General features: G+C 42.0%; 1 protein-coding gene across 1 annotated transcript in view; it reads right to left on the bottom strand.

Moving 5' to 3' along the window:
* Positions 1-294: 294 nt before the first annotated feature.
* The window catches only part of LOC117031511 (60S ribosomal protein L8-like), a 161,888-nt gene continuing 137,593 nt past the window's right edge, over positions 295-24,589 (bottom strand). Inside the window, exon 2 of the mRNA XM_033122009.1 lies at positions 295-1,083. Coding sequence (XP_032977900.1) covers positions 295-1,083 — 789 coding nt within the window. The remainder of the gene's footprint in view (positions 1,084-24,589) is intronic.

Genomic DNA, 24,589 nt, shown 5'->3' with positions numbered 1-24,589 from the left:
GAGAGCAGTTTGTAATGGGGAAGTGGCATTGAGCATTTGAGTAGTAATAATGCCTTCCATTTGAATAGCATTTTATAATGTACAGAATATGTTCACATTTCTTTGTTATCCTCACCTGCTAAAATTGGGTCTTCTTGGAAGCTCTTCCCATCTTTGGATTCACAGAAGCCCTGCAGGAATTGTTGTGGTTCCCGGAGGGTCTTCAGACCTGGAAGAGGCCTTCATTGTTCTTTTTCTTTCTTTTTTATTTTTTTTTTTAGTGGCAAAAGGAAAGACTTTTTGAGCCCCCCAGCCCTAGTTCTCTTTCTCCTGCACAGTCTTAGTTCCCCGTAGACGCCCGGGCCGGCGGGCAGCAATGAGACCCACTCTGCAGCCAGCAGGGGCATCTCTGAGGATGGTAGAGGGTTTGCCGATGTGCTGGTGGTTGCCACCTCCAAACGGATGCTCCACAGGCTTCCTGGCCACACCCCGCACACGGGGCCAACAATTCCTCTTTGCCTTGTACTTGTGGTAGGCTCGGCCGGCCTTCAGGATGGGCTTGTCAATGCGGCCACCTCCGGCCACCACACCGACCACAGCTCTGTTGGCAGAGGAAATGACCTTCTTGGAGCCGGAGGGCAGCTTCACTCGGGTCTTTTTGGTCTCAGGATTGTGGGAGATGACGGTGGCATAGTTGCCAGGGGCTCGGGCCAGCTTGCCCCGGTCACCAGGCTTCTCCTCCAGACAGCTCACGATGGTGCCCTCAGGCATGGTGCCCACCGGGAGCACATTGCCAATATTCAACTGAGGCTTCCTGCCACAGTACACGAACTGCCCGGTGTGGATGCCTTCGGTGGCAATGAACAGCTCCGTCCACTTCTTAAACTGGTACGGATCACGGGAGACAACCTTGGCGAGGGGCGCGCCACGACCTGGGTCGTGGATGATATCCTTCACGATGCCCTTGATGTACCAGTGCCGCTCGGAGAAATCCATGGCGCGCAGACGAGCGGCACCCTTGCGGTGCTTCACGTGCGCGCGGAACACGGACGCGGCACCCTTCCTCTGCCCACGCATCACGCGGCCCGTGAGGCTATCTGCTGCCTAGTGCGGCCGAAAGAGGCAACCGCCTTCATTGTTTTTATTCCACAAAGATGCTGCTGTGAAGCTTGAGCCCTTGCCCATTTCTTGATTTTTTCCTTCTTTGTAGAATAGGCTACTAAGAAGGCTTCACAGTGACTGTCTCCACCAAAGACTGTCTCCACGAAAGCTCCCCTCCCTGCTGAGATTTAGAACACAGGCTCAGAGCAGGCTGACATTTTATGAAGAGGGCGAGTTTTTCATTTTGTTCCCCCAGGTCTATTAGAGAAACCAATACAAGATAAAAATTATCCTAATAGTTTTTTCTGCCAAAACCCTGAAAATGTAGACATGGTCTTTTAGTGCAATTCTCTCAAGTTAAATCATAACATCGGAGGGTAGCAACCAAAGGCTATGGCTTTGCAAGGGGTAATATACAAGAAGCGAAAGTGTCCAAGTCACCTGCATTGTGTGGGATGTGGGCCCAGACAACCACTCTGCATACCATATTGCTTGTCTTTACACACATACAGCACCCAGGAAAGAGTGCCACCCAGGTTTCTCAAGACCGAGAACTGAATTTCCAAATATCCTTTGGCTATCACTATCTGGATGAAGTAATTCAGCCATATTATTCTCTAATTGAACTTACTTGCCTTGCGAACTTGCTCCCCTCTGCTGCTTTCTCCTGGTCAATGACATCACTATCTACCCAGGCAACCAGTATAGAAACTACCAAATCACCTCTGTCATTTTCCTTTTCTTCCAAATCTTTCTTCAAAACCCAACTTTAATTGCATCCTTTCCATAAAGTTTTCCACTAGTACACCAGACTTTTTTATACCTCTGTTAAGAAATTTTTTCACAAGTCTGGTATGTGGGTCTCAAATTTTCCCTCTCTAAGTATTGTCTTCTCTTCCCTGAGCCACTCTGGGGCAGTTTTAATGCCTTCTTCACCTTTGTATTCTTCTGCCTCCAAGTATCTAATACAGCATCTACCATATAGTATGGACTCACCAAATGCTTGGAGAAATTGAAGAACTTAGACCTATCAGATCCTCATCTCCATTTCCACTGTGATCCTTTGCTGTCTTGATCAGTGGGTCATGGGGTTTTCTGACATTCTAGTAGCAGATGTCAAGAAAAAGATTAAACTGTTCTTGCTGTCATCTGAGTAGCACTCTCAGTGTCTTCTTTGACAATCCAACTTCTTGAAACAGAACTGTTTCCGTAGAATTTAGGTTGCAGGGTTCCCCCATGACACCTGGTACTTCATGTTTACGCCACTCCCTATCACGTAGGTCTCCCACTGCCTTCTCCGTGATCGTGAAACTTGCAGCAAAGTGAGGAGAGAGGCAGGAAAGGCATGACTCATTAGCTGGGGCAATTGTACATTGACTCCCTGAAATGTGTTGAGGGGCTCCCTAGTGTTGCCTTTTAGCAGATGGTTTCTGCTATATGTCCACCCTCCCCCAACCTATTTGCCCTTTTGTTGACACCAGGTTTAAAGAATCATACTGTAGATTCTTAAAGGTATTTAAACAAGATGGTCTTCTGGATTCTCAAGATCCTGTTAAATGCACCACTTTTGATCTCAGCTCAGCTGTGAAATCTTTTCTTTTTTACAAATTTGGGAAAAATCAATGTCGATGGCTGTAAGGTACTGAAATTAATTCCCTCTCACCCCTGCTGTTTTCTTACATGCCATCTGATTTTTTTCTGAAATAAAAATGGTCTTTGGTTTCAATGGGAATAATTATTTTTTTTCTTGGAGAATAGTAAATGCTAATTTCCAAGTTATTCAGATAATGAAGGTAAAAACTTAGTATCTGGAAGACCTAAGGGTTATGTGGTTTGGGTAAAAGGTTTCCCTAGTGGGTATCTGTGGTGACATCTTTCCACTCTCCCTGGAATGTGAGGGATGAGGGTGAGAGAGTTATGGTCTCCTCACCAAGCAATGAGACTATGCACTGACCTCTAATATAGCTCATTGAGAATATCCCTTTCCACAGCATGTTTACACAGCAACTATTTGGCTGTTAAGCAAATACAGTATTTAATAGGCCCAGAGTGAACGGCTTACATGGAAGCCTGTAACACTCAGAGGGAGACCATTCCAGAATATTAAGAAATTAATACGTGGCTTAGACAAGCAATGATCCTTGAAGAGAACAACAGTATGTGGAAGACAAGACGAACGCCACCTGCCACAGTGACTCCAGGGAAAGATCCAGGGTATGGTCTCCTCTGGAGCAAAAGCAGTTTTCCAGTATCTTGAACAGCCAGCTGAGGTGGAACACTAGGAGAATGAGTCAACTATTTGGTTGTTCCCTGGGTAGTCATCTCCTACATCACTGGGGATGGCATTGTGCAAATTGTAGCAGCTGGTGTTTTCATGCCACCAAGCATGCTTCCAGCTTCTGTGGCACCATATAGATATATGTGGAACCTCAGAAGATCTGTGACAGTCACAGTTGTCATTTCTTGCATTCTTACTCTATGCCAGGACTAGCATATATGTGCTTTATGTACCTCATGTCATTTAATCCTAATGGGATATATGCATATTTTTAATCTACATCTATAGATAAGGAAACAGTAGCCCACAGAGGATAAGTGACTTGTCCAAGTCCTCACAGCTTTTAAATGGTGGGCATAAGACTCAAGCACTGATTCTTTTGAATCCAAAGCCACTGAATTAGTATACTCATTACACTGTGATCAGAGGAAGGTCAGAGAGTTGCTGGATAAACAACTTCATAGAAGCAAGTCATTGTGGGGGCACAAATGTGATAGTGACATCAAAGAGTGTCAGCTTTGATAATCCTCAGGGACTGCAGCCTTTATAAGGTGACATGGATTTCCCTGACCCTTGCCACTGCCACAGTGTCTACAGAACAACAGGTACTTAAGAAAGCATTTGCTGATTTGAGATGTTTGACTTCTAAACCTACTCCCCTATGACACACCTCTCACACGAAGCAGTGAAAATTTATTATACACCATATCACGGCATTCTAAGGTGGAAATAATTGTGAGGGGCAAAAAAATTAAGGTATGACACCCTTCTGTTAATTTCTTCAGATCCTGGACTTTGTTTTGCTGATGGGGATAATGAGTAATGGGAAGAGAAACTAAACTGGTTTTTCAAATAGAGCTTGAGAAGAGAGTTTGGAGAGGGACAGGGAGAGGCAGTCTGGAGCTTGATGAGGACAGAGAGGAAAAAGTTTGTAGCAGCTGCGATGATAAATAGACTGTGTGGCCATGAGAGGAAAAGAGAATCCTTTAGATGTTAGTTGTCTCATAATCGTCTAAGCTTTTTCAGAATTGATTTTTTTCTTTCGGACGCAGCACCTCTATGAATTGCCCATGAAGCATCCAGGAATATTTGTGTCATGTAGGGTGTCATGGGGGGGTCTCTGGTCCTGATCCCCACATAAGAACACAGGACACGGTGAGGCCAAAAAGGAACACCCACGGAGCCATAGGTAGGGGAGTCACACCACTATAGTCTCGCTGGCGGCTGGGTTGGAGACACAGGAAGCAGGAGCCACACTGTCTGCAACCCGCTGTCCTAACTGCAATCCGTGCTTGCCAGCCACCATCTTCTTGCTAGCCCCCATTTTTTTCTGCTCGCGTAGCCAGGGCAGTTACATTCGTGGCCAATGGCTCACTGGTTACAGCTGACGGCCAACTAGCCACAGCTGATGGCCATCCAATCACAGTTGATGGCCATTTACTACCTGAGCCAGCACCTTTCCACGTGAGGCTGAGAGCCTGGAAACTGCAATCGGACTCTGTCCCCACAATTTGGATTACGAAAAATGCTACCCTCCCATTCTCACCGCACTTTACAGTTTAGAAAGCGTCATTGAGCTTGATTCTCATAACACTACGATGTTATAAAGGAGGAGAGATATTGTCATGCAGGGGATCCTGCCGACTACGCCATGTGTCGTGCGGGGTGTCAGGCAGGGTCTCTGGGGTCTCTGGTCCCGCTCCCCACATAAGAACGCAGGACATGGTGAGGCCAAAAAGGAACACCCACGGAGCCATAAGTAGGGGAGTCACACCACTATATTCTCGCTGGTGGCTGGGTTGGAGACACAGGAAACAGGAGCCACACAATTCTCAACCCTCACTGCTCCACTTGCAGGCTCAGCCACCATCTTCTTGCTAGCCCCCATTTTCTTTTTGCTACTAGCCTAGCCACGGCAGTTATATTCATGGCTAATGGCTCACTGGTTACAGCTGACGGCCAACTAGCCACAGCTGCTGGCCATTTGATCACAGTCGACGGCCATTTACTACCTGAGCCAGCACCTTTCTATGTGAGTCCGAGAGCCTGGAAACTGCTTTTTGGGGCTCTGTCCCCACAGATATAATCAAGCTCATTTCACAGATGAGTTCATGGAAGTTTTAAGACTTTTCCAGAGTCGCACAGCTTTTAAGAAGCTAGGCCAGCACAAGAGCCCAAATTTTTTGGTACTTCTGTTGAGGGCTCATCTGAAGGCTACCTTTAAGAATATAAGAGCAAAAGATATGCCATATTGGGTCAATCTAATGGTTCATTCCACCAAATATTTCTTTTGAATAGGCTGGATCCAGGGATGTTTTGTAAAGGAGTGTGGCAGCTGCCTCTGCAACATCAAAAGTCGGGAATGCATCCAAACCCCTCGAACTTCTCTTTGACAACCAGTAAGAGATGGGGCATCTGCAATTTTTCCAAACACTTCTTGAACTTCTTTACATTTCTTGGCTTGTTCACCTCTTGGGGAGTAACAAGTTCCACATGTTTACCACCTGCTGTGTGAAGAAGTACTTCCTTTGGTTATTATTTTAAATGACTGCTTTCCAGGCTTAAGTGCTCCCGTACCCAAATCCCCTCCGCAAGCAGTTGTAGTCCCCAGAATGCAATATTTGTCTGGCTCACAGCCTCTGGCACGCACACTTCTACTGCTTGAGGTGAGCCTGGTAGTTATATCTACAGTATCACAGCAAGAGGAGGTATGTGCCCATGGAATTGTTTTTGGGGTGCAAATTCTACCTTAGCATTGGAGTAAAAATTGGAATGTGGGTTCTCCCCACAATGCCCTGAAAACTTGAAAAAGAGAAGCAAGGATTACCATTATGAAACTTTTGCCTTTTCTGTGATTATGTCCTTCTGAAAACCTTTACTGTTCTAAGGAATTCCACGCTAGTTCAAATGAAATAACTACAAAATCATACTTGTGTGAACGTGCTATTCCGGTTTGAATCCTTTCTAGCGACTGACCTTGCTAATGCGAACATGTTCATATGGTTAAGATTAATGAGTCAATTATTTTTATACAAGCTATCCCTCATGTAGGCTGTTTTCCTTGACTTGACTACGCTAATTAATAAAAGCATTCAATCCTCCTTCTATTGCAGTTTGTGGTTAATCAGGTGCAATTATCAATAAGGCTATGCTGAATTTCTATGTGCTTGGGTACCTCTAATGAAAATAGGATATATTTGGCTATGAAGAGAAGTACTTAAAGTTCTTCTTCAGTGAATGCTTCCAGAACGAAATAAGGCGATGGGTCTTGGAAGGCATAGGCTGCCATTATAAATATAGTTGTGTTTTTAATTAAATAAATACTGAAACAAATGTGATTGAATATGAGATAATCCATTTGTGTGGATATTATTTCATGTCATGCCTTAAATTAATGTTTCCTAGGGCTTGGCCTGGCTCTTGCTAGTTGAAGAGTGGAGTACACAGTGTATCCTCCATAAATACACAAAGTCTTGTGTGCTTTCGGTCCACCTGCGCCACAGTTCTGAAATGACAACATTCCTTTAGGAAAATCCAAAATAAAACAATCTTAGTGTTACCGAGGAATTTAAGTAGCAATTGTTTACACCATCAATGGTTTTGTTGCTCGACGGAAGGTTGTAGACTTACATAAAGCAGTTTGTTTAGTGACTGGCCTATAGTAAGCAGTTTGAATGCTAATTATTATTATTATTATTATTATTATTATTATTATTATGATACCAACATTCCTTTAAAAATGATCTGCCTTAGCATCTTAATATCTGATTTTGTTTTTATATCGTTTGTCAGGGACATAGCTCTTATATGAAATGAAACATGCTTGAGGACAGTTTTGTTTTTAGGGTGAGATGGTTAAAGCAAGAGTTTCGGACCCCAGTGTGGTTGGGAGATACCAAGCCTTTAAAAAAGGGAGTAAGTGGAATTGATGACTTACTGGACTTGTGTGTTTTAGGATGGACAGATGAATTTAGTGAATGGTCGGCTTGCTTTAGTTCAGGTGAAAATGCTATGGATTTTGAAATGTCACAAGCTTGTGAGACCCCGAGAATATTTGCAAATACAGAAATGCCATTTCCAAGAGAGAAACTTCTATAAGGCTGTTTCTATACACATACAAAATAAAATTTTTACTCATGCCTGCTGCCATTGAAATCATCTCAATTAAGGACAATGATTCGTTGCCCGGGGAGAGGTAAGGCATGGCATGCTTGTGGAAACAAGACAGTTACCGTAATTCAGTCTGAGGTGTAAATGACTGCTACCAGGAACTTTTTTGGTTGTACTCCATGTGGGAAAGGGGAAGAGATAGAATACTGAGAACCTACAGAGGAGTTCGGGAAACCGAGGGCAAACCTCATGAACTTAACAAAACCAGTGCATTATCTAAGGGGATAGGAGTGCCAAAGAAGACGGAAAGCTTCCTGTGACGTCACTCATTCAAAAGGCCATTCACTGAGGACCTACTCTGGGCCACGGAGTGTGCCAAATGCTGGAGCTATAACAAAGTATTGGTAACGTTCCTGCCATCAAGGAGCTTACAGTTTATTGGAGGCAGGTGGGACAGACATGCAACAAATGACTATATTAGACAGAGCAGTGCCAAGTGTAGTGGGATACAAATAAAAGAATGGTTGATTTTTTGTCAGAGAAGCACAGTGGTACGTAGCAGCCAGCTTGCATCAACTCATGAGAGCTGACTATGTATACCTCTCCCCAACTATGTGTTTAGTGATGTTGTGCAGGTATTTTAAAATCAGCCACGATGGGAGAATTTACACTACAGAATTGGCAGACACTGAAAATTAGGGCTTTCCCTGCACAGAGAAAGACAGTTACTAAACATTTACTAACATACGACTGCCTGGGGGTGGGGAGGGGCTATCTATGGAGAGGTATTATAGAGAAGGGGATTATTGGGCTGAATCTTGTAGAGCAATTAGAAAAACAGCCACTCTTGGATTTTTAGGAGAGGAATTTGAATGTTGTTTTTTGGGGGGAGAAGAACTTTTTTCTGAGAAGACGGGAAAAAGTGGGTGTTGTAAAAGATATGTTTCTGATGATTATAAACTCGAGGCAATGTTTTAATTATCAATTGCTCCCTGAGGTCAGATTCTGGATTTTATTTATCTGTGTATGTGTGTGTGTGCATGTGTGTGTCCACATATATATGATGGATAGACAATAAATGTGTCTTGTATAAATGAACACATTTGATATTCCTCAAACCTCCTATCTGGATGAGGTCAACCTTTTTACTAACTATAGCCAAGCACTGTGCTAGGTATTGTATATAATTATATATATACATTTTACAGAAGAAAAAATTAAAACTTGGAGAGGTTAGGAAATCTGCTCAAGGCCACAGAGCTCATAGCAGTAGAAGCAGTATTTAAACCTATGTCTGTTTCTCTCCAGACAGCACATTTTTTCAACTGTCCACATTTCCTTTTAAGTCAGGAGCCATTTGTTATATATGGATGATGAGTAGAGACAGTAAGTACTTCGGGAATGAAAGATCATCAGGGACGGTGGACATAAAGTAGATGGTTTTTAGTCTGAAAATTACTGGTTTGGGGTGATATTGTTTCCTCTCTATTTGACTCTTTTGGAGACATTTACATTAGCACCTTGGCTGATATGTGATAACCTTTTCCGTGGACTCCCAATCTGAAATGCAGCTTGACACACTTATAGTACAGCAGAAGGCTGAAGAATGAGGGTTGGATTTCTTTTCCTATCCCATCTTCAGTTCAGTTACCAAGAAAAGATCCTTCAGATCAAAACATTTTATCTCCCCACCCGCAGAAAAGATGTCAGACAAAAATGTTTAGAGATAATTTTGGATGTGGTACATTTGAGTACTGTATCTGAAGACCAAATAGGACAGATATAAGGTTTAGGGTTATCTATAACCCAAAAATGAAAGACTAAATTTTGGTGCTTCAACAGCTTGTTTCATGCTACTTAACTTAGCCCCCTTATGACCTCTAAGTGAGGCCATATACTATGTTTTTCCCATTCTTCAGACTAGGAAATTAACTCTTACTCCTTAAATCATAACTCGAGTGACTCACCACTCATGTGTACTGCTTTCAGAATTCTCACAATGGTGGACAAGAATACAGAAGGAAATCTGCTCAGAGTTGGATTTTGCATTTGAGGATTTAGGAGCTGGAGAAGGGTTTGTATTTAGACATTGCCATATTATAAACATCTGTGAGGTGTAGGACCATGTGGGTAACTTCTGGATAAAGGAGCAGTAATCAGAGCCCCTTATATTACCCTGCACTAATAGAGTTCTTGGTTGGAAACACTCAAAGCCTATTCTGGTTCAATGAAAGAAAAGAGGAATTCCTTGGAAGGCATTTGGGTAGCTCGTAATATCCAGGAAGTTTGGACAACAAGTAAGTTCAGGTAGTAATCAAGAGAGGCAAGATATGGTTGAGGCATTGTCATGAGATGATCCTGTTGGAAACACTTCTGTTTGCTACTTGGTGACTCTCTACTGCTGCTGGCACCAGTCTGTAAACATTCATTTTGTGCTGCTGGATTGTGTCTCTTAGACACTTGTTTCCCTGCTGCTGGATCCTCTGACTCACCAAAGCTACCATGAAAAATCTCTGACAGGTCCCACACTCTTCTTTTAAAGATCTATGGGAGCCTAGGGTGGAAGCATGTATTAGACGGTGCAAAAGTAATTGCGGTTTTTGCAATTATTTTTAACCTTTTAAACCACAATTACTTTTGCACCAACCTAATAATTGGCTATGCCAAGTCACATGGCCAAACTCTAGCCTCCTTGGAGGAGAGAGACTACCTGTCTTTCTCCAACTTCCCCAACAACAAGTGAACGCTGTCTCCTACCAATTCTATGATTCACGTAACTAGGAGTTGAATTTAGATCCTGGGAAGTCATAAATGAGTGATGTTTAGCTCTACATATCCTAGTTTTTGTATAGAAATGTGCCTAAGAGAAGCTGAGACAGCCTTGTTTGTATGAAACACTGTTCAAACAAGGCTTGCTGTTATACAAATGGCAATGAGTCTGATTACGACACATTTATTTCTCTAAATTCATGACCCTCCTGAATCAATTATGTCCACAAAGCGAATTTGTCCAAGCTCTGTGTTTTTCTGACTCAAGCAAGAATGCTCGCACATAGGCTGACTTCTTTCTCACTGTATGGCTTTGCAATTCTGAAGATGTAAAGAGGTTTTCCCTGGCTTTCGGCCTCCCTATCTATTTTGATCATGGAGGTTAATAATGCTGAAAAGCACTTAGAGTATATAAGGCCGCTGAGGAAATGAGAGCTCTATGTTTTATGGCTGAGACATGACTGGTAATGCATCTGCTGGGAAAGTTGCCATTCAGAACGCTGCAATGAATATTGGATTCCATCAATTCTCAGTTGACTTCTCCGTTCCCCCACCCACCTTGCCCCTGTGCCTCCCATTTGGGAAGGGAGCACTCAGAGCCCATATCTGAACATGCTGGTCTCTGCCAGTGTCGGGCAGTAGCGTAGCACTCTGGTAGCACATTGGAATCACCTGGGAGCTTTCAAAAAGCCTGATGCTCAGGTGTCACCCTAACCTCAACATGAATTAACCTTGCTTCAGGACAAACACCAGACAGTGGAATTAGAGACACCCCCCTACACTCCCCCACTTTTTTCTTTTATTATTTTATTTTTTTTTTGCAGAATTGAAGTGGCCATTCCTGAAACAAGTGCAATTCAGTATAATGAATATGGGCTTGCATTCCAGTTTTCTAGCTGTGTGGTCCCGGGCAGGTTACTTTAGTGCTCGGGCCTTCATTTTCCTCGCCTGTAGTAATTTCTGCCTCATAGTGTTTTGGGAAGGACTAAATAAGAATGTTCACTTCAATTTCGTAGTGTAGTACCTGGCACATGGTAAGGGTAGGTAGCCCAGGTAGCCTTATTATTGTACAACTCTTAGAATTTTAAGAGCATTTCCACATCTACTGTTTCATTAGATTTTTGGCACTAACCTTTGCCATAAGCTAGTCTGGAATTTTTTAGAGATGAAGACGCTGAGATCCAGAAAGTATGAGTGAATCGGTCACACTCACACCAGTGGCATCATAATAGAAGGACTAGGATTTCACTTCAGGTATTAAGTCCCAGACGGAGGGGGTCAAGTGAAGAAAGAAAGTGGAGATAGCATAGGGATAAGCAAGGTGGGGGGACTCTGTTTACTGTAAATGGGGGAAGAAGAGACTGTCATAGGGAAGCTCCTGTATGTTGGACTTAACCTTCATGTGTTGAAGTTATAAAAGTAACAATCAAAATCTATTCAAGTAACTCCTTGATTCAACTTGTGCTTCACTGTTGGTGCTTTTATAGAGTTTGGGCGTTGAGGGGAGTAGTAGAAAGTTGCCTTATATGACCTAGGAACAGGACGGGCATGAGAATGAAGCTGAAAAGGCCAATAGATTATTATGAAACTGAATCAGTGACTGTGACGATTACCTGATGTGTGTGTGTGTGTGTGTGTGCACGCTCATGCTCACAATCGCAAGTGAGTCTTATAGCCTCATATAAGCTTAAGAAGAGAGAGGAAAATACGTAAAAGGTAGGAAGTCTAAAATTGTTGTCACAGAGTGGCTAAAAGTTCATCCTTCAGAATCAGTTCGAGTTAGGTGACCGTATTAACTACACCTTGAGCAAGTTACCTGTTTGCTCTGACACTTGATTTCCTCATCTGTAAATTGGGATAATAACAATACGTAGCTCATAATACTTTATGAAGGAGTAAACGAAGTACAATATGTTAAGTACTCAGTCTAGTACATGATGCGTAGTCAACTCTCAATAAATGTTAGTGTAACAAATCAGTCAATCAACCAATCCATCAGTCAGGAATTGGAGTTCTTGGCACCTGGCCACCAGTCCCTGTGCTTCTCCTCACAGAGTTTTGAGACCTCCATGATGTCAGATTTACATGTATCTCCATCTATGTGATAGCAAAAATTTACCCTTGTTAAAAATTAACTTAGACTATCTGCTTCTTAAATGTCACTTAAGAAGAGGAAAATTAGGGTGAAATCATCCGTATCGGAGGAAGGAAGATCTAAGAAGTTCTAAGATTTATTATTTAAACACAAATCCTATACTTTAAAATGGCCTGTGACTACTATTACATGTTTCATATGGTTAAAAGTTTCCCTTCAATTTGGTCTTCCATCTATTCAGTTAAAAAGCACACTATCTATATTATATAATGTACATACTTGAATATTTATGGAGAGATGCAAGGTGATACTGACATACTGGTCATTCCCTGGCTTCCCTGTTTTCTCTGTTGTAATGTCCTTTGGCCTGTGGCTCTTCCACAGAGCTGTACTAATGGCAGATAGCACATTCTGGGAACAACTCCCAAATGTCACATCTTCTGTCCCAGCTTGTATGCCAGACAGTAACATAAGAACATCCTGAGAGTTGGAAAAAGAGAGGCTGACAGTGAAAAGTGATTTTCCGGGTGAGGCTTGCAGTCATGTGGGCATGGATAAGGGAGAAGGTCTTGGAGTTAGCTTCCTCTGGACCTTGTACATGTATCTTGGCATTGCCACCGGCTGTGGGGACTGGACCAAGGTATAGTCTTACATAAAGAACTTACCCAGTATCCTGAGCATAATGAGTATTCAATGTACTAAGATACCTCTCTACAACCCAGAGTTGTCATCTCTAACATGGGAATAATAATAGTAAAAGGCTTATTCTGAGGATTAGATAAGAGAATCATTATAAACTGCTTAGTGAAGTTCTTAGGACGTAGAAAGCATTTTAAAAATTGGCTAATTTTTAATACCTTTATAAGGTGATAATTTCTTCTTTGTTTTCTGGCACAGATCAGAACAGAGGGGAACAATCTAGTATTTAGTGGCTATCTTTCTTGTTTCAGGAACTTTGCATATTATTTCTATGAATACCCTCCAGAATATTATGCAATGTGAATTTTTAATCCTATTTTACAGATGAGCAAATTGAGACTTAGACAGGTCACGCAATTTGTTTAGGGTCAACACAATTAATAAGCTGTGGGCTATAAATTTAAACTTGTATGTGACCTGAAAGCCCATGTTTTTTCTACTTAATTGAACAGCATCTATTAAATGAGGTTAGAAAAAAATGCAACCCGTCTCCCCGTCATTAGGTTTACTCAGTACCAAATCTGATGACACCACTGATGATTTTATTGAATTAACCAGTTATAGCGATCAGGTAGACGCAGTAATTACTCAATCTGGAAATGCTTTCTTCCACTTGAGATTAAACAGCCTACCAAGAAATGTAGTAGAATCTCCCTCTGCCAAAATTCTCTGAAAACAGAACAGGTGATTTGTCTCTGCCCGTTTTATCGCTGGCCTTTGAACGGGTAATGGGAAAAAAAACAGTTTTCTGGAATTTCTTCCTCATCTGTTCTGTCTCTGCAGTAGGTTGTAAAAGGAATTTCTTTTCATCCTAACCAAAACCTGGGAGTAACTTAGTACATAACATAGTACGGATGAAAGAAATCATTCCTAACAACTAACATTTGTATAAGCAAAAGCTTCCAGAGCTCTTTCACGTGTATGTTCACCTAAAACTCATACCGTGTTTCCCCGAAAATAAGACCTAGCCAGACCATCAACATTAATGCATCTTTTGGAGCAAAAATTAATATAAGACTCAGTTTTACTTCAATATAATATAAGACCGGGTCTTATAGTATAAGAACGGGTCTTATATTAATATTTGCTCGAAAAGACGCATTAGAGCTGATGGTCCAGCTAGGTCTTATTTTCAGGGATACACGGTATCAACTATGGAAATAAAGATAGACTATTATTATCATTTGCTTTACTTTACATGTGAAAAAACAGAGGCTCAAAACTTAAAGAACTTACCCAATATCCTGAGAGTATTAAGTAACCAAGTTCAAGCTTGAACCGGTCCAACTTCACAGCCGGTGCTCTCTACCTAAGACCTCACTATTCAGAGCAAGGTCGTAGGATGAGGAGCTGGCAGCTTGTCAGAATGCGGAATCTTTGATCCCACCCCAGACCCACTGAATCCGTATCTACAGTTTAGCAAAAGTGCCATGTGATTCAAATAGTCAAGTATTCTTTTCTGAGGAGAGCTAATTCTTAGGTAACACCATCCCTCGCATTTGCATGTAACATCTGTATTAATTATATTAGTCTGAAGGCATGAGACTCGCCATAAGGAAGAATGCAGTAAACTCCCTCTGAATTCTGCCTCCTCCCCCTTTTAAGTAAACGGGAATTTACTTGCTCTTAAGCATAAAGAAATCTTGGTTTTATCTTCTCTTGCTGCTGTCTTTGAGTCATGTTTTGGGGAGTCTGAAATGCCTAAGTCTGGGTAAGGTGGTAGATGTCACTCAGACTATAGTGCTGAACCAGGTGGAAAGGAAGCCCAAGCCACTGGTCATGAAACCAGGACGTCCTGTGGTTCTACAAAGCACATCCTGTGAGGGTGACACAAACCGTAGCTGGCTATATCCGAGAACTATCTCCAGGTTTCGAAGCAGTTATTTCTGGCTCACTTACAGATGGGATGTACTGAGGCCAGATGCCCTCCTTGAGGAGACTCCCTTCAGATAGCATCTGGCTAGCATCCTTCAACCCCAGCAAAGACCCTGAGAGCTGGAGCAGGCCTTTGCTGCCCAATGCGTGGGCTTTCTTTTCTTTACAGCCAGCTGTGTGTCTAAGAAATGCGTGCTCTCCAGATGGACTCCCTCAGTTACACAGCACTGCCCCTACCCATGGAAGAAGTGTTCAGAGAAGGCCCAGGGGCCTGCTGGCATCATGGCCCTGGCCAGCACATTGTGCTTTTGCCAGGATTCCTCTCCATCCTCTGCTGGGTGATGCTGGTACGTGAGGAAGAGCACGCTTTAGCACATTTTTGCCCTGCTGTAAAAACAAGGAATTTATGAGCATGCTGGTTTGAAAAGAGGGCCTGGGGAATCATTACTGAAAGCATAAAAGACTAATTTTCCCCATAAAGTGGCAGCAATAAATGTCCTGTAAATATGGGCCTCCACTGACTCCTTCTTCAAAAGCATATTTTTACCCCCAATCAAGTAGAGACTATTTCATGGTTAAACAGAGGAAATTACATTGACTCAGTGGCTATTCTCACACACCTGGAGTGAGACAGTGTGTACTAAGGCAAGAGAGAGTAACCTGGGAGGACATCAGTCAGCTCTGGCTGCCTCCAGTCTGGGAGGGAGGGTGGGAAGGAAGGAAGGAAGGAAGGAAGGAAGGAAAGAGGGAGGGAGGGAAGGAGGGAGGGAGGGAGGGAGGGAGCGAGGGAGGAAGGAAGGAAGGAAGGAAGGAGGGAAGGAAGGAAGGAAGACGTGGATATGAGCAGGAAAAGCTGGCAAAGGAGCAGCAAAGGAAGTCGTCTGTGTGGGAGAGCCCACAAAATTAGCAATGATGAAGTGGGCCATTGCCCTCCTGAAGCCCCAGTAGTCTGGGAGAATTCTTTGACTGATTATTAAACATTAGGGAAAATCGCATTTTCATAATACATAGGTACTATTAATGAAAATTAAGCCCAAATTTGGAAATAAGTTCTATAGATTTCCCCGTCCCCCAATTTGTGGATGTAACAAAGCACTTGAGGTGAGAAAGTTCTGAAAAACTTTGACATTTTCACTTACTTTTGCTTGGTCAGCAGAGCAGCAAGGGGATGCTGAGTTTGTGGGGTGTCAGCCAGGAAGAGGATCCTTGCTCTTCTGAGATGCTGAGAAATTGTGGCAGTCCAGGCAGTGGGTCCGTGGGAAGGAGGTACTGCTATACAGGATACATCCCTGGGTGGGTGAGGGTGGGGAGTGAAAGCTGTGCCCGCTGGTGGCCAAGCAGAAGGAAGGAGCAATGTACTCTTCCATTGTCAGTAAGAGAATCTCTATCAGCAGTAATACTGATTTAAAAATTTTTAAAAAGGAGAGAATTGGCAAGTAGAATGTTCTCGATCCTTTCTCTATATATCCCAATAAACCTATAAAATATTTCTTCAGATTTTGCTTTCTGAGAGTAGGACAGTAGGGCTGATTAAGAAGTACCAACCTGGGAAGATCTAGGGAAATAGGCTCTGGATGGAAAGTATTGTGCGAGGGGGGAAGTTGAATGGCAGATAGACTTTGCTTTTGTCATCTCTTTATGTCACCTGGTTAAAAAGTCCAGTTTAAAAGGCAGAAAGGCACAGGTGTGGAGGAAAAAAAATGTCTAGGAGCAAGGACTGAAGAGTCAGACATGTTGGGTTCAAATCTCAGTTCTACCACTTAGCAGGTGGGTGAACTTAAGGAAGACATTTAATTTGTGCCTTAGATTCCTCATTTTAAAAGTGGGGATAATAATTGGGTTGGTGTGACAGTTTAAAGGCGTTAATATTTGTAAATGACTTACAAGATTGTCTGGCATGTAGTAACCTCATATGTTGTTGAGGTTGGCTTCATAGATCTGTTGGCAACTATGTTCATATAAAGGACATGAATATCCCACTGTACCTGCGATGTGTCATATACAGGAGAGTATCTGTGATTAAAGGGCTGTGTTCTTCTCCCACACACACTTTGGAGGCATCGCTGATGCAAAATTGTGCTTATATATTTAGTCAATGAAAAGCACACATTTTTAGATGAACTCAGTGACTGGTATATGATTCTGAGAAATTTGCTTCACCCCCACTTTATCACACTCTGGTTCTTTTAAGGTGACTTCATTTGAGGTAACTGAAGATTAGGCGTGTTCTAGTTCGTGGGTTTTCTGGTGACTGCTTAAATTCCTGACGTTTGAGTTATGATCTCTTCTACTCTCTTATTTTCCTAATGTTCAAACTGGGATCTCTCCTCTTTTGGAGGTGCCTTCATTCCCAGGCCCTTTTCTAGCTGCCTTACAGGTTGTCACCACCCTGCATGACTTGTGCTTCATCATTCCACCATGGGAAGATGTCTTAGTCTCCTTACTCTCAGTCGCCATCATTTTCCTCTTGTTCCTCCATGACATCCCATCTGCCCCAACACGGGAGTCTTGCATGGTCTCCCGTGGCTCTCACAGGAAGAACTTATGAGAGACTGTCTTTGAGAGTCATGAGATGCTAAGAGATGAGGGCCCCGCTAGGGTGGTGTCAGGTGTGGTGGTAGAGCAGGTTGGTGCTGGGGAAAGTTACGTCTCTTTCTGGGGTGGCCACATCCGCACTAGCTTCTGGGTGAAGGATGGGAAGGACGTGTCTGCCACTTCTGAATACTGGGAAAACAGGTTGCTGAGGCAATGCAGTCACCAATCAGATGTTAAGAGTGTCAGCAAGTGCCTCAGACTGTTCTTTGTGTTACAGGGGGTTGAGACAAAGGGTAGGAGACATCCTTTAGGCACAAGAATACAAACAATTAACAAATTGTTTTGTTATGAATAAAAACAATTAGGAAAATCATGTTCTGAATTATTAATCATGGTCTAGAAAAATAGTAGAAGCTTAGAGATAGAGTGAGGCCTGGTGGCTTCCAAGTGAAAGTGAGATTTGAAAGAAGAACTTGGTTTGGGTAGAGGGGCTTGGACAGGGATGAGGAGACATTTTAGGTGACAGTGGAATGTAGGGTGTGAAGAACTGTGTCCATGCTGGGCTGAAGTGCTCCAGGTGGGACAAATGGGAATAACAAGAGCAAAACCCACTTAGCGAAATACAGTGCTTCTCTGTTTTCCAGGTGAAGTCGTATGCAGTACCTGATTGGAGACGGAATTGGTTAAGTTGGAGCTCACAGAACTTTGCTAAAATGAGATCACAGACCTTGAAAAAGTGGGAGTGCTCTGCCTGCCCCTAGTGGAGTCATGAGATGGGTTTGTCTGGCTCTCTCATCCCAAATTCATGGATTCTTTACGGACAGGGAGCAGTCCTAATTGAACTGTTCTTTAGGTATCTGGGGACTCGGCCTCAGTTTAGTGGCCTTGTGCCTCTGTTTCCCTTACATTTGATGACCCAGCCTTCTATTTGCGTCTTCTGAGGTAACTCACCTTGGGTCCAAACGTGAGTCCTGTTAGAGAATGCCAAAGACCTGTACCGATACTCTCTTTCACTTGATTAAAAAGAAGATAGGCCCATCTGTTTATAGATTATTGGAAATAATTAACTCTTTTCTTTAGCTGGGAGAAGCCCATACGTATATAGTGGGGTCTTTTTTAAAGGAAAAGTGAGAAATGCATATATTAGTTTGACTTCATGCTTTATTATTAGCCATCATTTTCAACTTCTCAGAGTGCTGTCATCCACCTCCCAGGACCTTCATTGGGCTGATACTGGCACCGATTCAGATTATATTAGTGTAAATTTGGGTTTTCTACTGCCTGCTGCGTAATAACTATCAGCAGGTTTTGTCCCCATAGTATCATTAGCACCTTCTCCCTTCAGGTGATGACTAGGGGCATCAGAAAGCCCCCAAGACGGTAGCAATTTACACCTATTGCCTCTCCCTGCAGCTAATTCATCTTCATGATCTGTCAGATTCTTCACTCAACTTCTTAACTCTCTCACTACTCTCATCGAGTTGGCCTGTCCAGAGTCAACTGCTTGTTGAGCCTTATAATAAAGTTAGGGAGACAGGGACTTGGCAGATCAGCTTGTTGACATCTTCTGCTTTCTGGATGATGTAAGTGAAGGTCAGAGAGGTTAAGTGGTTTGTCTGAAGTCACACAGGAAGGAGTAGAGGCAGACCTGGGCCTAGATTCTGCTCACCCTAATCCTCATTCCATATTCTTTCAATTGCCCTGACTGTAGTTTGGGACCAGGCAGGCACCCCCATGACCCAGTCAGCTCTTGGATGTGTGTTCCCTTGAGATGGAGGCCACAGCATTGAGGGACAGTTTCTCAGTTGAACTGTCACATTTTAATGTAACTTAAAAAAAAACACACCTGAAATCAAAGGTTGCAGGAAATCTTGTAATATTATAACACGTATTATCCTCAAAAGACTGCACACATATTAAATTTCTATAGCGTGTATTTATTCCTTACCCTAATGGGTCAAATAGCCACTCTTCACTTTCCTTTTCTCTTTGCATCTGGTCAGGTATCGGTTTGGCTGAGCATTGCCTCTTGAAAGTATTTCTCAAATTCTTTCTTCAGTTCCTGCTGCCAAATCTCTCTCCTCTTTCAGATTCAAATGACTGCAATAGTTCTTAGCTGGTATCCCTGAGCCCTGCACTCTCGACCCCCATAAATCTGTCTTCAACATTCATTCCAGGGTCATGGTCTAAAACTGATGCTGTCCTTTCTCAGCATATTTTATAGGTGATAACTTTTCACTCAGAGAACGGTCTCCAAACTGGGTGACACAAAGCCTTTCCAAGGGGTACACATGCCTGGGTGGATTTTAAGAAATCAATTTCCAGGTCTTCAATATCCAATGAGCCTGCAATCACAAGATTCTTCTACCCCTTAAAAAAAAGAGGTAGGCAATTTACCCATGCTAAGTCTTACTCTGGTGTATTGCCGTAGGATGAAACAACCTCTCGATATCAAATGAAGGGATGAACTGAAATACTGATTTTTAGAAAAACTTCCTTTAATGGTTAATCACTACACCTTGATCCCTCAGCTGAAGCAGTAAAAGGTTAATGATGCTGAGTCTCGAATGTAACTGTAATGCTTGGGGGCTATCACATTTTTCAAGTTAATTGTATAAAAGCCAAAGATAAATATTTTACATGATTTCTCTCAGATTCAGTGTACTTAATGAACAGGGTAGTTAAAAAAAATCTATTTATCAAATCATAAAATACAATAGTTGTTTTGTAAACAGTCAATTCTTTTTATTTTATAAAATGTTTCACATTTTCTGTGTCCTTTTATTAAAAAAAGTAAATCTATCATGAAAAAATTTACAGATGTGTGAGAGGTAATGTAGTTTTTTCTCTCCCAACATTTTTGTCATGAAAAAATTTTAAACATATAGAGAAGGTCAAAGAATTATGCAGTGAACACCTGTATATGCATCACTTAGAGTCTATAAACCTTTTAATATATTCGCCTTGTCACATATCTAGCTGTCCATCTATGCATCCACCAATCTGTCTTTTTTCCATGCAGTTCATTATGCACAGGTTGTTTTTTTTCTACTTACTTTAGCAGGTATATGAGCAGGAAAAGTTTGAGGACCGTGGACTTACAGAAGAGAGCCTGAACTCCTCAGCCTGGCTTTGAAAGGCCTCAGTGGAGTGCAGGACCAAGCCTTTGAGAGGCTGTGGTTTTTGTTGTGTTTTTCTTTTGTGCTTTGTCCTGGGCATTTGCTGCCTCCAGTGCTCTAAGACACAAAGCCACTTGGAGTTTCCCAGCACCACAGTGCTTAATGCCTTTTTGTCATGGTAGCATAGTCTGTTCTCTCAGCCTGGAGCTTCCTTCCGGCCTCCTGCTTTTCTGTCTCACTTCTACTTAATCCTTTCAGACTCACCTCAAGGGGTGCCTCCTACATCTAGAACCAAAAACAACAACAAAAAATGCTTGTTGAACTCTCCTGAGTGCAGTATGGTGAAAATTCCTTGTGTTGCAAATCAGAAGATCTGAAAGTAAAACTCGTCCCTCAAAATTCCTCTCAAAATATTTTTCTGCACCTCTCACATTTTGTTTTAATGTGTCTCTCCTCTCCCTCTTATTATCATGGAAGAATGCTCTAGGACCTGAATCCATTATGATTGTATTTAATTATATATAACTGAATAATAAATCATAAATGTATTTATAAAATAAATGTAAATACATTAGTATTTATTTATATTCCTATGTTCCTGAGCTTTTCAGGGAATGACATCCAAAGTCCAGGACCCATCAGTACCAACTGTGCAGCTTTACAAAGTTCCTTTAATCTTTCTAAGTCTTAGTTTGCTTATTTATTAAACAGAGTTAGAAATACCTGCTCTACCTACCTCATGATGTTTTCTTGAGGATCAAATATATGTGAACTAATGTTTCCAAATGCTTTGGAAATAGAAGTGCAGGGTATTCCTGGTTATTATAGGCCATATGCAGGGGGGAGGCATTCCTGGTGAATGTCAGTGGTTTGGACACCAGTTTTGTTTGTAAGATGGTGTGATAATTCTGGCCAAACCTCCTCCTCTCCCTTTTCTTCTAAATTCTCCCACATGGTGGTTCCTTGGCTCCTCCTGTCTAATCTTAGTGCCAGTTGAGTCCAGTGTGGGCCAGATCCGTGACCCAGTAGACAAACTCCATGTGAGAGCCTACCGAGAAGAGTACAGAAGACTCTGATCAGAATCACATTTGAGCCTCAATGAGAAGCTTTACAGAAAGCCTTTACTACACGTGTCTCATGTAAAATCTGATGACAAGGAACCATCTCCTAGAGTCCATATCTGTGCCTATTTCCCAGCCAGACCAGATACCTCCTGGTATCAGTTAGGAGTCCCTCAGTGCAAGTAACAGAAACATGAAGCAGCTGGCTGAAGCAGGAAGAATGTTTATTTTCTCACATAGCATGGAGTGGAGAGGCAGGGACTCCAGGGCTGGTTGGTTCAGCGGTATAGTTACTAGGATTCAGTCTCCTTCTACCTCCCACTCTGTCAGTAGCTCCAGGCACCACATCCAGACAAGACAATGTCAGAGAAGAAAAAAATGGCCTCTTCATTGGGTCGAGGAACTCTTTCCTTCAAGTCCTGCAGTGCCATTGGCTAGAATTGTTTCACATGTTTATTCCTGAACAAACCATGACTGAGGCTACCCTGAAAGACGGGGCCAATTAGAATCTATCCCTTTGGATCTGGATGGGGCCAGCCTGTCTTAAAACTCAAAGCTACTTCAACAAAAGAGGAAGAAAGAGGATAGATGGTAGAGAGGCAACAACCAACAACATCTGCTAAATTCCCTCCATCTAAATTAGTAACCTAAGGGAAACTGGGGAGATACTTACAAAGTCAGGATGATGCGAATAATTAGTGCAAGCTTGTCTTGTTGATTTATTTTCTTCCCTCCTCTCTTGTTCCCTCTTTCTTCCTTCTTTTTTCTTTGTGCCTGGGCCTTTTGACTAATTATTACTGTTTAAGTTACCAAATTACTAACCTCTGCAATTCCATCAACTTACATTATCCTTTCTTTTTATCACTTAAAAATATTCAGAATTCTCTCTTAGATCTTCTCTCAGAATTAAAGTCTGTCTCCTCTGTATTTCCGTACCTGGTTTGATAACTCTTAACATAGATTCCTTCTGCGAAGTTATTTCAGTAGGATTTGTTTTCCCAACAGATAGTGAATAAACAGAGCTCAGAGGGTATCTATTCTCATTTTAGGTCCCTGAGTACCTTTCCAGTATTTCACACATACCGGCAGCAGGTGATTCGCTACACGAGTGTTCATTTGAAACAAGGGCTCGTGTCCTGAGCTATATGCATATGTGGTCAAGAAGTGGTCTCTTTATTCTTCTTTGAGTGAACCTAACAACCATGACTTTAGTTTCTTTGCTTCTATGTGCTTTTGCCAAAGCTTTTTTCAATTAGCCTACAACCCTTCTAAGGATTAAAAACCAAAAAATTAAAAGGCTCTGTGATTTTCTTTGGCCTGAGGGGAGATTATCTGCATTCAGCCCTTTCTAATGGTGGTTTTCAACCAGATACATTGGCAGCGTTCCCATCCTTTACAATAGTCTCCTCCAGTGGCTCTAGCCTCCAGTTTCTGAAAAAGCTTTTCTTTAGATGAAAACAACTGTTTCTTTAGTTTGGGGGCAGCTTTACTTTTACCATGTCTTTTTCTTTTTTTTTTTTACTCTCATTGTACAGTGGCCTTTCTTGTACACTTTGAAAACTTAGCCCTGAAAGCTGAGCTCCTTCAGGAAGACTGTACACTTTGCATTCATTCTGGGATGTGAACCTAAGAACTCCCTTGCCCGACTCTGGGCTAACTGAACTCCAGCAGTGACATACTTCAGTGGAGAAGGGTTCTGTTTCTGTTTGTTTAAGCTTCTTCTCTTTTCTTCAGAACTGCTCATATAGTGACATGCAGACACCTGACACATGAATGTCGTTTACAAATGAAGACTTGGTTTGTGATATATTAAAAGAGTAATGGATTCATCATGGGTCACTAGAGGATCAGGAAGTTCCTCTGAACCAATATATCATCTTTCTGATCCTAAAAGTTGATCAGTTGGGTCTGAAATGGGAAAGAGAAAGTTATTTACAATGTGGCCTTGTTCTATCCTTGGCCGTCTACCCCCTAGGTCATGTCAGAGAGGAGGAGAAAGGGGTAGGGAGAGGGCAATGTGTTTCCTGATACTTCAATATAGTACCATGCCCTGAGTAGAAAAAAATGCTATAAATAATAAGTAGGTTCAAAGGTTAACCAATGAAATTCTTCTTAATCCATAAATGCCTGAAATCACAAAATATCTATCATAACTGTAGTTATGGTATGCTTTGGAGGATAGTACTTTATTTGACCTTAATATTGTATGATAATATTATTGTTCCTATTTTACAGATGAGGAACATTTCTAACTTACAGTGTCTAGCACTTAAGTAAGTGCTCTCAATGTATGTTTATTGGATAAATGGGCAATCAGTAGAAATAGTATTCTCAGGATTATATGGTATTATGGTGAAAATGGGCCTTGAATGAAGATCTTCTGAGTCCTGGGTCCAGCTCAGGGATCTTTCTATCTCATTGTTTCTCAGGCTTGCTCACAGATAGACCTCAATGTTGGAAGAGAGTCAGTGAATCAACTAAATTTGGAGACACAGCCTGCATTTGCTAGTAAAAAATTTCTTAGAGTCTATGCTTTATTGGTTGAAAAAAATATTTTCCCCACAAATAAATGTAGATATGCTGTTGGAAAAAAGAAACTCAAACAATGCAAATTTATATAAAGTAATCACAGGGTTAACTGCCATTTACAGTCTCTGTGCACATCTGGGTTTTATTTTAAAGGTTCATGTGAATTTAGCCTTCCACTACATATACTCATCTATATGTTATGTTTGAAATGACTTATCACCAAGTAAAACTGATTCCAAAGACACCTGAGTGCATCCTGTGACTGTGGAGTCCCTGGTACATTGTGGCTTGCTCCTGTGGCTACAGGGAGTATCTCATTTAGAGGGCAAAGGGGTCATGTCACTGGTCCTGCTTCTTAAGTCAGCATGGATTTTGAGGGCTGGCCTCTTACTCACCATTACGAGTTTCCATGGGGAAATACATGCTTAGTCCTTGACAA

The sequence above is a fragment of the Rhinolophus ferrumequinum genome, chromosome 12 (assembly GCF_004115265.2).
Source record: "Rhinolophus ferrumequinum isolate MPI-CBG mRhiFer1 chromosome 12, mRhiFer1_v1.p, whole genome shotgun sequence".
Taxonomy (NCBI): Eukaryota; Metazoa; Chordata; class Mammalia; order Chiroptera; family Rhinolophidae; genus Rhinolophus; species Rhinolophus ferrumequinum.
This window is presented reverse-complemented; position numbering and strand designations above follow the sequence as displayed.